General features: G+C 45.4%; 1 protein-coding gene across 1 annotated transcript in view; it reads right to left on the minus strand.

Annotated features, from left to right (window-relative positions):
• The window catches only part of LOC140391324 (DNA-binding protein RFX8-like), a 110,387-nt gene that overhangs the window by 13,158 nt on the left and 81,447 nt on the right, over positions 1–15,782 (minus strand). The window contains exon 9 of the mRNA XM_072475911.1: positions 3,137–3,254. Within this exon, the coding sequence (XP_072332012.1) occupies positions 3,137–3,254 (118 nt within the window). The remainder of the gene's footprint in view (positions 1–3,136; positions 3,255–15,782) is intronic.

A 15,782-nucleotide genomic window follows, 5' to 3' on the forward strand; every position in this document is an offset into this window, starting at 1 on the left:
CTGGAGTCCAAGGGCCAGGTGATCGAGAAAGTAGAGGAGGTGGTGGGGGAGCACGAGGAGCAGTTGGTCTCAGTGGCGGAGGTGGGAGTGATGTGGGAGAGCCAGAAGAGGCTGAGGGAGAAGATGGAGGATCTCGAGAATTACTCCAGGAGGCAAAATGTAAGGATTGTCAGGATTCCTGAATGCATTGAAGGTGCGGAGGCTACTGTGTTTGTGGCGATGGTGCTGGAGAAATTGATGGGAGGAGTGGGCCTTTGATTGGCCTCTGAAGGTGGACTGAGCACACAGGGCACTGAGGAGGAGGCCGCAGGTGGGCAAGCCGCTGAGGAGTGATGATGGACAAGGATAAGATCCGCCGGTGGGCGAGGCAGACCAAGAAGTGTATCTGGGAAGGGAGTGAGCTGCAGGTGTACCGGGAGCTGGGTGTGGAGCTGGTGAAGAGGAGGGCTGGGTTCAATAGATTAAGAGAGGGTGATATTTGTGGTATTATACTCGGCCCGCCTGTGGGTTACTTTCCAGGAAGGGGTGCTTTTTTTCGACATGCCGGAGGAGGCGACGGAATTTATGAGGGACAATGGACTGGGGGGAGTATGAGGGCATTGGACTTTGAAGAAGTTTTTTGTGCTTTTGAAAGTGTTTGGTGATGGATTTTCCAGGGCAGGTCTTTGCGGGGGAGCAGTGATGGTGAGTGTGCCTTTTGTTCCTCTTAGGTGTCGTCAGTTGGGATGGTCATTGGGGGGGGGAGAACTGGAGGGAGGATTGGAGGCCTTGAGTGGGGGCCACCATGCTAGCTCAGCAGGCTCGTTAACAAGAGTGAAGTGGGGGGTTGCCAGGAGAAGGCATTGGGTGTGAAAGGGTTATTTTTTAGTTAGATTGTGGGGGTCTTTGTTTACGCATTTGGGGAGTCTGAAGGTGGATGTGGCTTTTTTCAGCAGATGCACCTGAAGTTGGGGGATCAGATGAGACTGAGAAAGGGATGGGTGGGGCAGGTATTCCAGTCATCGCAAATGGGAGGAGTTGGGAGAGGAGGTGGGGGCCGAGACGTGGGCAGAGGCCTTGCGGAGGGTGAACGCATTCTCGTCATGTGCAAGGTTAAGCTTCATCCAGTCTAAAGTGGCGCATATGGCTCATATGATGGTAGCAAGGATGAGTAGGTTCTTTGCGGGGAGAGGAGATAGGTGTGGGCGGTGCACCGGGAGGATCGCGAGTCATGTCCACATGTTCTGGGCGTGTCCGAGGCTGAGGGGGTTCTGCCAGGGGTTGTCGGACGTGATTCCACGGTGCTGCGTGTGGAGGTGGTTCAGAATCCAGAGGTGGCGATAGCTGCCGTGTTGGAAGACCCGGGAGTCCAGGGTTGAGAGAGGCCTTTGCCTCCCTGATAGCCTCGAGACCGATTTTGCTAGGGTGGCAGGACCCGGAGCCACTGAAAGCGGAGTGTGGGTGAGTGAACTGGCAGAAGACCTGAGGCTGGAGAAGGTCAAGTTCATTTTGAGGGGGTCGGCAGAGGTGTTCACGCGGAGGTGGAAGTTGTTTATTGATTTCTTTAATGAGGATTATGGGGGTCAATGAGGGGGGAATTGTGGGGGGAGGGTTAGGGGGTTAAAATGGGGAAGGCGGGATGTGATGTAGGGTGGGGACTCAAAGGGGGCAGGTGGGGTGTGGTTGTTCATTGACTTGTTCTATTGTTCTTATCTTTTGTGCGTATATACGTGAAAATGCCTTGAATAAAATATTTTCTAAAAAAAATGTTAGGTCTTTCATCAGAACTCAAAAAAAATTAGAGCTGTAATAGGTTTTGAGCAATGAGTGGGAGGGACAAGGATAAAAAGAAAGGTCTGTGATATGGTGGAAGTCAAGAGAGATTGAAAGACAGAAGAGTTAATTTTCAAGGGCCAAGGGGAATGGGGACAAGAAAATAAACAAAAAATATGCCAAGAGCTACTGACAAAGAAACAAACCGAAATAAAAGAAACAAATTTGAACAATTTATATTGTTTGCTTGTTTTTTTCTTTCAAGCACACCTGCTCTAGGCAATCTTTTGTTTCTTTTCTTGCGTCGTCACCATTTTGTTTGGCTTTGGAAGACTAACTGTCCTGGTTTTCGATCTCTCCTGACCTTATCACAGGCCTTCCTTTTATCCTCGTCACAATTGCCGCCTGCTCAAAACCAATTACATCTCTATTTTTTCTCAATGCTTAGGAAGGTCATAGACCTGAAACATTAACTGTTTATCACCACAGATGCTGCCATAACCTGCTGAGTATTCCAGCATTTTCTGTTTTTAATTAAGAGGTGCTAATATGTTTGCTAGCCTGCAAGATTGAATGGTGATATGATACTAATTTAAAATAATTGCAAATATTGCAGTATGACTTAATTGTCGTTGCTTCATTAACAAACTGATATTATAAAGTTATAAAATAAGATATAGCAAAGTCACATTCAACTTTAAAATTAATTTTAACTAGAATAGATTTACAAATCTGCGAGGATAATTAATCTAAAGACTAAACAGTCTGTAGCAGTATTATGCACTCTACTGCAATCTCACGTAGTAACACATAATATAATCACAGAACCGCGAGGGGATATTTTCTATAGGTCAAGGTGGGCTATTGCCCATACGAAGGACTGAATTTTTCCACTTGTGAAAGGCAAAGGCCGAAAAGGTAGTGGGATCCAGGGTGATATATTGCCAGCGGAAGTCAATTAAGAGGCATTAAGCTGGGGGAAGCTGGGCTCAGACAGGCAGGCAGACCTGGAGAATTGAGCAGAGGGAGGGGAAGCTGTGGTACCATTGCTGGGAACAACAATTGCTGCCAGGATGCTTCTCCATGGGCCATGGAGTGCCCATCAGGTTGGGACCCCGCCCTGGAACCTGCTGGGAGGCTGTCAGGGGTACTTGATGATCTCCCCACTCAGTGGCAAGCCCTCCCAACATAGGTGGCTCAATCAGCTGCCCACTGGGTGCTCGCTGTCTTCCTCCACCAGCTCTCCCACCTCCCAGCCCCTCGTGAATGGGATGGTAAAAGTAATCAAGAAATTTCCTCTTTTTAAAAAAAGCTAATGATCTATACTCAGTACTTAGAAAAACATGGACATAATGAAGTTATTAGTTTCACAGGCAAGCCTCACCAAATGATTCCGCGTTTGACAGGGTTAAAGCACGACTTATCGCAGACAGGAAGTAGTTCCATCTCAACTGGAAATTCGCAGCTAGTTGTATGAACTCTTCTCCCCTGAAGTTGCTGGGCTGAAATATCAAATGTTTTCACCATATTGTACATTACTGTGAAGCGATACACTTTACCTTGAAATAAAATTTGATGATGATGTAGCCATCTGGGATGGCCACTTACAACAAGAAACATGGACGTTCGCAAAGCCTACAGGGAAATATGGACAATGTAAGATTCAGGCAGACGCAGAGCCTGCATGTATATTCGTGAGCAGAGAATCCAGACAGCATCGAAACCCCCAACCAATTAGCATTTAATGGCCCATCTCCGTAAGACAAAGGATGGATACTCAAGTAACCGATACAAGCCCAGAGATTTTGGCGCCACTCCCTTTACTCAGGAAGCATAAACAGCAAGGTCAATGACCGCTTAGGACACGCCCAGCCATCAAGGCACCCTCCCCTTTACTGGCTCAGATCAAAGGCAGTGACCGAGAACTGCCCAATTAATTAGGTTCAAACCTAAGGACCGCCCAAAAGAGTGCGAAACCCCCAAGGATAAAAAGAGACACTGCCATATGTTCGATCTCTTTTACATCTGGCGCTCCAGCAACGTCCATCTCCAACTGCAGCACCATGACCAGAAGCAAGTCCAAGTTCAATGCTCGCTACCAGACGGATGAGCCCAGCTGAACCGCCGTTACTTCTCCAGACCCAGCAGATCCAGATTCGAACAAAGGCCACTGTTCCTCTGACCTAAGCCGGGTGCCTGAAGTTAAGTACAGGTTGTCATAGTTGTTAGGTGTAGTTTAGCTCGTAGTGTTTATGTTGCATGTGTAAGTTAATCTTGTGTGTAAATAAAGTACCATTGATCGTGAACTAACTAACTGGTTGTTGGATCTTTGATCGATATCCGGTTGAACCTTGTGGCAGTATTATTTGATACCTGGTGACTCTGAAAGCATATCATATCAATATCTAGATAAAAAAAGGGCAACCTTATTGACTGCCATATATATAGCAAGTAAATATAGCAACAGTTATTGGCGACCTCTGACGGGACTCGACCCAGAAGTGATTTTGTCACTCTGAGAGAACCCACAAAACGTTTGAATTAGAAACCCAATTGGAAAAGTGAAAGAAACCACAAGCGTAAGACCAGTATCGATCAGACCTCCAAGATTTGGAAATGTGTAGTAATCTGCATGCATACTAACAGGGATATAAGGTAAACTCGCTAGATTGTTTTGCGTAAAAGTTTCGGGAGTTGTGTGAACCGGAAAATAGCTTAAGCCGTACCCGCTGTTTGCATCACCGCTTTATTCCCTCCTGTCCCAAATTCAAGGTCGAGATACAGAGACATAATCGTAGAAATGGCAATGAAGGCAATGGAACGCCTTATGTACCCACAGGAACCCGAGGTCGCAGCGACCAATAGAGCAGAGCAGTGTCCCATATGGGAAGAGGAAATTAGGAAGTACCTAAAGGGGAAAGGATGGCCCCTATGGTCTGAGTTTTGAGCAAATGAAGGGACAGGTCCTGGTAGTATAGGACAAACTTGGTGGGATAACCTGACCGAGGTTCATAAAAAGAGTTTAGGTAGAGTTCGTAAGCCGATGGCAATCGTGTCCTGTTTGGCACAATTGTGAGGCACAGAGGAGGTCGTGAGGACGTTCCTCAGACAGCTTGAAGAGAAAGAGAAGAGGAATGAGGGAAACGTTTGTGAATGTGAAAAAGTAAATGAGCAACTCCAAGAGCAGCTAGCGGCGAAGGACAAGGAGATGGCTGATGTCAAACGGGCACACCAATCTTGTCTCACTCACCTAAGTAGCTTTCAGTCACAGTATGATAAGGCCTACCAAGACATGCAACGCACAGTCTCGGTAAGACGAAACAGAACACCAAGTACAACAACTGAAAAAGCAATGCGAGGACTGAAAGGCAACCCTACGAGCACTCCACAGTTCCACCACGGAACAAAGGCAGAGTTCGATGGACCATGCCAAATGCAGGCAGTAAATTGCAAGATTGCAATCACTGCTCTCAGTTCAGAATGGTTTCAGAGATACCTTTGGACCAAATTTAGACCAGGAAGGTGGCCCCGATTGGCAGGAACTTAGTGAAACTGCCCATTGGTACATAAACGGAACAGACATTCAGAATAGAGCCCCCTGGGCCCCGAAAAGGAAAGAACTCGCACCACCGACTGCACAAGCAGCACCCAACCCTATAAATCCAGTCACCACGCAGCGCAGAGTACCGACAGAAGACCAACCCGATTTTGTGTACACCACCCCACTAACCATCACCCAGTTAAGGGATGCCTGTGATAAAATAGAAACCTTTCACCCCACATCAGACCCACACCATTTCTTTGAGCGAGTTAGACAACAGACAGTCATGTATGGTCTGGACGAGCAGGAAGAAGTGAAACTCATAGTGATGAGCCTTGACCCATCCGTTAGTTCAGCCCTTCCCGATCCACAAAATGTAGGAGGAGGTAGCCTCCAGGAAATTAAGACAGCTATCCTAGATGCAATTGGCTATAATAGAGGAGAAGGACTCAACCAATGTAGACAGAAGAAAGGAGAGCATCCAACAGCATTTGCTGGACGCCTCTGGATACACTTCACAGCAGTATTTGGAGATTTAGCCTGCGCCCATTTAACTGCAGACAATACGGCCAAATGGACCTGTATTTTAGTCTCCCACGCCACAGATGCAGGACAAAAAGCATGTGTAAATTATGACCCCTCAGACCCTGCACACAATGAAGTGTGGGTTCTGAAGAGACTCTCTGGAGCTGGGGAACAATCCCTACATAAAAAGGCAGAGCAGGAGAAGGTAGAAGCAAACATGAATCCAGTAAGGACACATCAAGACCCCGCATGGGTAAATGAAGGTCGAAATAACACGTAGCATCCTAAAAAGCAGGGATGCTACAATTGTGGACACGAGGGACATTACGCCCAAGAATGCAATGCCCCCCTGAACCCGCAACGGAATCAGCACGCAAATGCCCCACATAGGAACAATGCCAGGCCTATCCACAGCGTTAGCGCCCGTTCAGATAATTTGGCCATAAATGGCACCGATTGGCGGTGTTCGGAATCCCCAACTTGGGTCTGCGACACACTTTGGGACAAGACCGGAAGACCAGTAGTCATAGGCACATTCCAGGGACGCCCCGTAGAGTTCCTTTGGGACACAGGAGGGTCCCGAACCACGTTAAACTCCTCCACAATGTACCAGTGAGATATGTGGCCCACTATAGACACTATCATTCTTAGTGGATTTACAGGACACCTCCAGCAGGGACACATTACGGCCCCTGTGGATATTCAGATCGGTAACATGAGAACCAAGCACTCAGTCATTTTAGTAGATTTACCCCAGACAGCAGAGCACATCTTGGGGATCGATTTCATGAGCTCACACAACCTTTCTATTGACCCCGTGAATAAGTGTATATGGAAAATGGCTAGAGCAGCATGAGCCCCCGCCACGCTCACAGTAGGAGACTACGAACACAGGATTAGCTCAGTGGGAGATTACTGGTTTGATCCACAAACCATTACCACGGACAAAACAGTTAGGGAAGTCTTGAAGAAACACAAAGCCCAGCACAAGCACGATTGCGGTAAAATTCCAGGAATGGTCACATTACAGGTCCCGATCCCAAGCCCCAGAAACAATACTGTTTTCCACAGCAAGCCAAGGGAGAAATAGCTAAGGTAATTCAAAGTTTATTGGATCAATGTGTGATTCGGTCCGTAGCATCAGCGAACAATGCCCCGATTTGGCCCATAGGAAAACCAGATGGTTCATGGAGACTGACTATCGATTATAGAGAACTAAACAAAGTAACTTCTTTAGCAGCCCCCACCGTTGCCACGAGTCCCGAGACCATGTTAAAGCAGGGACTACAGTCAAAATGTTTCACGGTTCTGGACATTGGCATTGGCTTTTGGTCCATTCCATTGGATAAAAATTGGCAGTACAAATTTGCATTCACCTTCCAGGGACAGCAGTACATGTGGACATGCCTTCCACAAGGCTTCCACAACTCCCCTCCATTTTTCACAGACAATTGGCAAATGGATTCTCAAAATTTTCCCGACCCGAATGCCTCATTCAGTATGTGGTCGACTTGCTCCTACAGACTGACATCAAGGAAGAGCACATTCCGCTTCTTTCTGAACTATTAGGTCTCCTAAAAGAAATTGGATGTAAAATCAATCCCAAAAAAGCCCACATTCTCCAAGAAAAGGTCACTTATTTAGGTACAGTCATAACGCATGGTAAGCGTGAGATAGAGCAAAAACGTATCGATTCAATTGTTAAATTGCCCTTACCCCATAATGTTACAGCACTCCGGTCATTTTTAGGACTGGCTGGTTATTGCAGGAACCATATAGACGGTTTCGCCACAAAGGCAGCCCCACTTTCCGAGCTCCTTAAGAAACAGGTCCCATGGAAATAGCTTCTACAGCACACGGATGCCGTAGATGCATTGAAACGTCCTAAGTACAGCTCCCGCTTTGCAGGCACCAGACCCACACTCCCCATACGCAATAGAGGTAGCGACCACCGACCGAACCCTTTCGGCCGTACTTCTCCAGGAAAGGCACGATCGTTTAGGACCCGTAGCCTATGCCTCACGAGTTTTAGATCCAGTAGAGCAAGGATTTTCTACCTGCAAAAGGCAGTTGCTCGCAGTTTTTTTGGGCTGTTCAGTACTTCTCGTACATAACAGGACTCAACCCCATAACCATTTTGACCGAACACACCCCAACACAGCTACTGTTAGGCTGTAGGCTAAAAGACGGTACAGTAAGCCAAATTAGAGCAGCGCGCTGGACCCTACTCCTACAAGGACGCGACATCACAGTAAAGAGGACAAAGACGCACATGTTTCTGGCCGATAATCTACAATATGCAGGAACCCCACATGAATGTGAGATCATTGCAGTCAAGCACAACACAAGACCCTTTATTCCCAAATCGCTACAGACAAAAAGAGCATCAGACCACAGAGAACCCAGCCCACAGATAATTCGCTAAAAATCGATGTAGATGGCTCCTCCACAATTCTGAATGGAAAAAGGATTACAGGATATGGCATATATGTAGAAGACGTGCAGGGACGCGCATTGGAGGAGATATCGTTAAAATTGCCAGGACATTTTGGTTCGCAGGCAGCCGAGTTAGCAGCCATTGCATACATTGTGTAGCACCCAGGTTCATTCCCGAACCCAGCAGACAGAGATTCGGACAGCTTATATGTTTGCAACAGCTTGACGGAATTCCTGCCCTGTCGGAATCTAGAGGATTCATATCCGCCGACGGTAAATCCCTACCCTCAGCACCATTACTAAAGCACATTCTCAAAGACGCTAACGATCGCAAATATGGAATCATAAAGGTTAGAAGCCATCATCGTTCCTCCCCACCCGGTAATGTAAAAGCAGATGCCCTAGCAAAAGCAGGCTCACGACATGGTCACTTTTGGCAACCCCCCGAGAGTGCCCCAGTACAAGCGGTCCAGGTCTCACAGACCAATAGTCAAGATTTGGCACAGGCACAAAAGGAAGATGACACGCTTAAGGAAATTTTCAAAGGAGGCTTCCCAGCTCCCTATGATAGGTTCAAAGACACTTTAACGGTACACGACGGAATCATATTGAAGAAAGGTATTTATGTAGTCCCCACCCAGGACAGGAAACAGATTATTTGTCAATTGCATGATGGACACGGACACCAAGGGATAGAATCCACCCTTGCCCACCTCTGCTGGTGGCCCGATTTAAAAACTAATGTAACCCACTTTATTGAAAATTGTTTAATTTGCGCCCAGAACAACCCAGACAGATATGCAAAGAAAGGTCAGCTAAGCCACACCCGCCCTGTTAATGGCCCATGGACGAACTTACAATTAGATTGCATTGGGTGGAAGCATTTCCTTCCAGGATGAACACGACTAAAGCGACAACAAAAATTCTAACCCAGCAAATATTTACTAGATGGGGACTCCCCCGTAGTATTGAGTCGAACCAAGGTTTGCACTTCACAGGAAGAGTAATGAAAAACGTCCTAACAATTTTCAGAATTAAACAGAAGTTTCACATTGCCTATCACCCACAATCCAGCGGCATTGTGGAACGCATGAACCGAACCCTAAAGGCAACACTTAGGAAGATGGTGCAACACCATAACACAACATGGGACACAGTTCTCCCATTTGCACTGATGTTTATTAGAAACACGGTGTCGAGTTCAACAGGTTACACCCCCCACACCCTCATGACCAGACGACCCATGAAGGGTACTGAGTATTTATTTGGACTTGATTTGGCCAGCCCCACAGTCACCGCTCTTACCCACGAAAAAGCGGTCCAACAAATAATGGAAAATATTAAAGCAGCGCAGGGCACTGCAGCTGTTCGATTAGGCGCTAGGAAAAAGCAGAGTAAGGCCTGCTTTGATAAAACAGTACACCCGGTAGAGTATACAGTCGGTCAGCAAGTCATGGTCTCCCTGTACAATCCGAGTTCATTCCTCTCCCCCAAATTTGCAGGACCCTACTCAATTTGTGACAAAGTAAGCCCTTCAGTTTATAAGATTACGTATCCAAATGGAAAGTCAGGATGGTTTCATGTAAACCAGCTTAAGGGTTATGGAACGCAGTGCAGCCACTCACACCACATGGCAATAGCAGACAACGAAGACACACCCACTGGCAACTGAATCCAACCCTCCCCCAGCCAGGACAGCACGTCCACAGACACGACTTTGACTCCGCCGCCAGAGAAGAGTTTCCGCCTCACGCTTGATTCGGCCGCTAGTGACAGCGATAGCGACAGGGAAAGCATTACGGACGTACTTAAACTCCCCAACCAATGGCAAAACAGACCAGGCCCCAGTCACTACAGCCCCAGTGACACCGACCACAATATGTTTGGCCCCTCAGAGATCATTTATTTGCCACTACCAGAACTTGACACACCACCCAACGATAGGGACCCCCCTCTTTCCGCCGCCCTACAGGATAAGAAACAATGGCACCGCGATAACTCTTATCGACTGATAAGAAACGATGAAATGGATCCCACACCGGCCCACGCTGCCATGGCACAGAAACTCCAGTCACGAGTTTGGCAACCGGGAGATGGTTATGACTCAGAGTCTGACTCCCACCATGCTAACCCCTTTACGACCCTTTTCGGAATGGAACCCTGAGATGTCCAGATGATGAGAGAAAGGAACCGATTGAGATTTACGGTGTCCTATTCCCTGATGGAGCCTGCTCGCTTTCTTTCTTTAGTTTTTTTTTTAATGTTTGTCTCTTGTACGACTTTGTGTGTCGATCTCATTCCAAATTTCTTGATGCAGTCATAACTACTCTTTTGACACCACATGGTCAGGTAAAGGAACAGGTTTGTCGAAAGTCCATAGATATTCAAATTCTTTCCATTCTTGTAAGGTCACCCAGGCAGTGGAGTAATGGCACTGATCCCCGCCCAGACATTTCGGCGCCACTCCCTTTACTCAGGAAGCATAAAAAGCAAGGTCAATGACCGCTTAGTACATGCCCAGCCATCAAGGCACCCTCCCCTTTACTGGCTCAGATCGAAGGCAGTGATCGAGAACTGCCCAATTAATTGGGTCCAAACCTAAGGACCGCCCAAGAGCGCAAACCCCCAAGGATAAAGAGAGATACTGCCATGTGTTCGATCTCTTTTGGACCTGGCGCTCCGGCAACGTCCATCTCCAACTGCAGCCCCACGACCAGAAGCAAGTTCAAGTTCAACGCTCGCTACCAGACGGATGAGCCCAGCTGAACCGCCGTTACTTCTCCAGACCCAGCAGATCCAGATTTGAACAAAGGCCACTGTTCCTCTGACCGAAGTCAGATGCCTGAAGTTAAGTACAGGTTGACATAGTTGTTAGATGTAGTTTAACTAGTAGTGTTTATGTTGCATGTGTAAGTTAATCTTGTGTGTAAATAAAGTACCATTGATCATGAACTAACTAACTGGTTGTTGGGTCTTTGATCGATATCCGGTTGAACCTTGTGGTGGTATCATTTGATACCTGGCGACTCTGAAAGCAATATAATATCAATATCTCTAGACAAAATAAGGGCAACCTTATTGACTGCCATATTTATAGCAAGTAAATTTAGCAACAATGATATGAATCAGTTGTTGATGATTTGAAGAGAAAATCTAATTGTAGATGTACCGTACCCAATGCATGTAATAAATACCACAGGGCATCCACCAGCTGCTGGATACTTTTTCCTAATATTGATGACAATGTGGGTGTTTTGTATAATAATAATAATTTTTATTGTCACAAGTAGGCTTACATTAACACTGCAATGCAGTTACTGTGAAAAGCTTCTAGCCGCCACATTCCAGCGCCTGTTCGGGTACACAGAGGAAGAATTCAGAATGTCCAAATGACCTAACAGCACGTCTTTCAGGACTTGTGGTTGGAATCCGGAGCACCCGGGGGAAACCCACACAAACACGGGGAGAACGTGCAGACATTTCACAGTGACTCAAGCCGGGAATCGAACCTGGGACCCTGGCGGTGTGAAGCAACAGTGCTAACCACTGTGCTACCGTGCTCCCATTAAAGGTGCTCTTCAAGTTTAAAACCTATTTTTTCACAATCTGCAAGACATCAAAGTGCTTTTGTCAGAAATAGTTTTGGCTGGGACTTTACTGGGAGAAAATGGAAGGCTATGGAACTGTGTGGAGGGAGCGGGTGTAAAATCGTTGAAGGTGGTGTTGGGTCATGCCCCCGGTGTTATGCTGTGATGCAATTTTGTGAACAGCAAGCTGAATGGGGTCTCTGCTTGCATTTCCGAAATGAGAAATTGAAAGGTAATTAAGATGATTGAGGAGGCAATTCAAACTGGGGCCCCAACAACATAGGAGGGTGAATGATGCCTCAACAGCTTTTAAAGGGCAACAACAGGTGTTGCTGCAGTCGACAAGACTTTCATTATGGCTTTTCCCATTAATTGCAAAGAAGGAGCAGGGCATTTGGGGTCAAGGCCCCTTGAGCAGTTTATTTGGGTCAAGGCCCCTTCAGCAGTTATTCTTTGTAGCAAGGGGCTCACTGGTGATGGGCTTGAGAGGGCGATGGACTGGGTATTACTCCTCCAGCATGAAGGAGAACCAGATATCGAGGGAAGAACAGGCAAGTGTCATGTGAGAGTACCTTTAAGAAATGGGTGTTTATAAATGGGTGTGTATACAAATATCTGGAGTGAGAGTACCGTTAAGAAATGGGTGTTTACTACTGCAGTGATGTCAGAGAGTGGGTGGAGCTGGGTTGTCTGTCAGCTTTTTACTTTCGTTTTAGGCTGTTTTGCTGCAGGGTGTGTTTTAGTTTCGTTTTCAGTGTTGGAGCTGAAGCCAGACCAAGCAGGTGTACTGCTGTTCTCGCTGCCATCAAAAGGCTATCTCTTGATCATTTGGTGAATTCAGAATTATAAATGTTTTCAGTAGTGACTTTAACCTGATGTGCTTCTGATAAAGGTTTTGTTTTTAAGTCGTATGGATGTTAAAAAGGAAAGCTTAAAGGTTTACTTAGGGTTGTAGTCTTTGGGGGTTGTATTTGAATTAATGGTTGCGAAGATGTTCACTGTATGTTTTAAAAAGGTTAACTTGAGTTCATAGAATAAACATTGTTTTGCTTTAAAAAATACTTTTCCATTTCTACTGTACCACACCTGTAGAGTGGGCCGTGTGCCCCCCATACCACAATCTAGTAAAAGTTGTGGGTCAGGTGAACTCCATGATACACTTTGGGGTTCTCTAAACCCTGGCCCATAACAAATTGCAGGCTTGAGGGGAATAAAAGTCTATCTATTAGATTGGCTTTGTGAACTTAAAGACTGTGAGGGGTGAGCATATTGTGGTTGCTTTTCAGGTGGTATTCTAGTTTAAGTAGGGAGCGAGTTGTGGACAATGGCTCTTTCAGAGGCTCTGGTGTTTTTGGGGGTGGAGACGGTCACACGCAGTACCGTACGGACAGAGACTAAAAGCAGACTGTTAGATTTGGCAAAAACATTGCAGTTAACATTGCCTGATGCAAAAAGATGAGGTCATTATGGCAGCGGCTAAGCATTTAAAGTTGCCTGAGATACAGTTTGACTCATTGTAAATAGCAAAAATTCAGTTACGAATTAAACAAATGGAACATGAGAAAGAATTAAAGGAGCTTGAATATGAAAGAGAGATAGGGGAAAAAGAAAAAGAAAGGGAAAGAGAGAGAGAGGAAAATGAAAGAGAAAGAGAAAGAAAGAGAGAGGAAAAAGAGAGAGAAGGAAGTAAAACAGAAAGAATAGCCCTACCAGAACAAAAAGAAAGAGAAAGGGAAATACAGATCAGGGAAAAAGATAAAGAGAGAGAGTTTGAACTTCAGAAAATGGCCATGAAACATGACAGTCAGTTAAAATTGGCAGATGTAAAGGGAAACGTACAGTTGGTGGATAGTGATGAGGATAGTGAGAAAGAGCGTCACCGTCGAAGGCTTGGTGGGAATCTATTTAAATATGTCCAAGCATTGCCAAGGTTTGATGAGAAGAAAGTACAAGCCTTTTTCATTTCATTTGAGAAGGTAGCTAAACAAATGAAATGGCCACAGGACGTGTGGGTATTACTGATTCAAACAAAGCTGGTAGGCAGGGCTAGTGAAGTGTTTGCATCACTACCAGAGGAGATATCTGGGTCATATGAGGAGGTGAAAAAATCCATCTTAGGTGAATATGAACTAGTGCCTGAAGCCTACAGACAAAGGTTTAGAAATTTAATGAAAAAACCTGGTCAAACATACTTGGAGTTTGAAAGGACCAAACAGAGTGATTTTGATAGGTGGATAAGGGCTTTGAAAGTAGACCAAACGTATGAAGCTCTCGGAGAAATTATACTTTTGGAGGAGTTTAAAAATTCAATTATGGATGTAGTGAGAATTCATGTGGAAGAGCAGAGGGTTAAAACTGCGAGATTAGCAGCAGAAATGGCAGATGATTATGACTTAGTTTATAAATCAAAGTTTGGTCTCCGACATCAGTTTCAGCCTGTGAGCGATAGAAACTGGGGATATGAGAAATACTCACGTGGTAAAGGTAAAGGTGATCTGATGGGAGATAATAAGGAGAGTGTACCTCAGATTAAAAAGGAAATCCAGGAGGGTGGAAAAGAAATGAAAAATTTCAATGTTTTCACTGTAATAAACTAGGCCATGTAAAGTCACAGTGTTGGTGGCTGAAGAAAAGCACTGGGAAGGCAGATGTGGTAAAACAGGATAAGACAGTGGGGTTTGTTAAAGTGGTAAAGGAAAGCCCAAGTGAAGTGAAGGAGGTGCAAAAGATTGTACAGCCTGATCAAGAGGTGATTGATAAGAAGGTGCCAGATCAAAGAATTTACTTGTGTGGGTAAAGTTTACTCATGTGTATCAGGAGGAGCAGGTAAAGAAGTCACAATTTTAAGAGATACGGGAGCTAGTCAGTCTATAATGGTAAGAGATGAGGAGTTATGTAGTTTGGGAAGAATGTTGCCAGAAAAGGTGGTAATATGTGGAATTCAGGGTGAGAGGAGTAGTGTTCCATTATTTAAGGTAAGGTTGGAAGGTCCAGTGAAGAGTGGTGAAGTGGTAATAGGAGTAATAGAGAAACTATCTTGTCCAGGAATACAGTTTATCTTGGGTAAAGAAAGAGCTGGATCGCAGGTGGGAGTGATGCCTACGGTGGTTAATCAGCCAGTGGAAAATCAGACGACTGAAGTGTTGCAAGATGAATATCCTGGGATTTTTCCGGATTGTGTAGTAACAAGGTCGCAAAGTCACAGGTTAGACAAGAGGAGAAATCAGAGAGTGAAGATAAAGGTGAAGTACAATTATCAGAAACAATTTTTGATAAGATGAGAACAAGAACAGGTGGAGAATGTGGCGGATATTTTTAGTTCAGGAAAATTGGTGGAATTACAACAAAACGATGTAGAAATAAAACGGATGTATCAGAAAGCATACACGGAAGATGAATCTGAGTGTATACCGGTGTTATTACCGTAAAAGTGATGTCTTGATGAGAAAATGGAGACCTTTACATGTGCAGGCGGATGAAAAGTGGGCAAAGTTCATCAAGTAGTATTGCCGGTAGGGTATAGAAAGGAGGTGTTGCGAGTTGCACATGAGGTACCAGTGGGAGGTCATTTGGGAATAAGGAAAACGCAAGCTAATATCCAGAAACATTATTATTGGCCTGGACTACATGAAGATGTAGTTAAATTTTGTCAATCATGTCACACATGTCAAGTGAAAGGGAAACCTCAAGCAGTGATAAAACCAGCATCCTTAATACCCATTCCAGCGTTTGAGGACCCTTTTACACGGGTCCTAATTGATTGCGTAGGACCGCTTCCTAAAACAAAAAGTGGGAATCAATATCTTTTGACGATAATGGATGTGTCTACTAGGTTTTCTGAGGCCATTCCAGTACGTAATATTACAGCTAAAAAGATTGTGGAGGAGTTACTTAAATTCTTTACTAGATATGGACTACCCACAGAAATACAATCAGATCAA

This window comes from Scyliorhinus torazame, chromosome 15 (assembly GCF_047496885.1).
Source record: "Scyliorhinus torazame isolate Kashiwa2021f chromosome 15, sScyTor2.1, whole genome shotgun sequence".
NCBI lineage: Eukaryota > Metazoa > Chordata > Chondrichthyes > Carcharhiniformes > Scyliorhinidae > Scyliorhinus > Scyliorhinus torazame.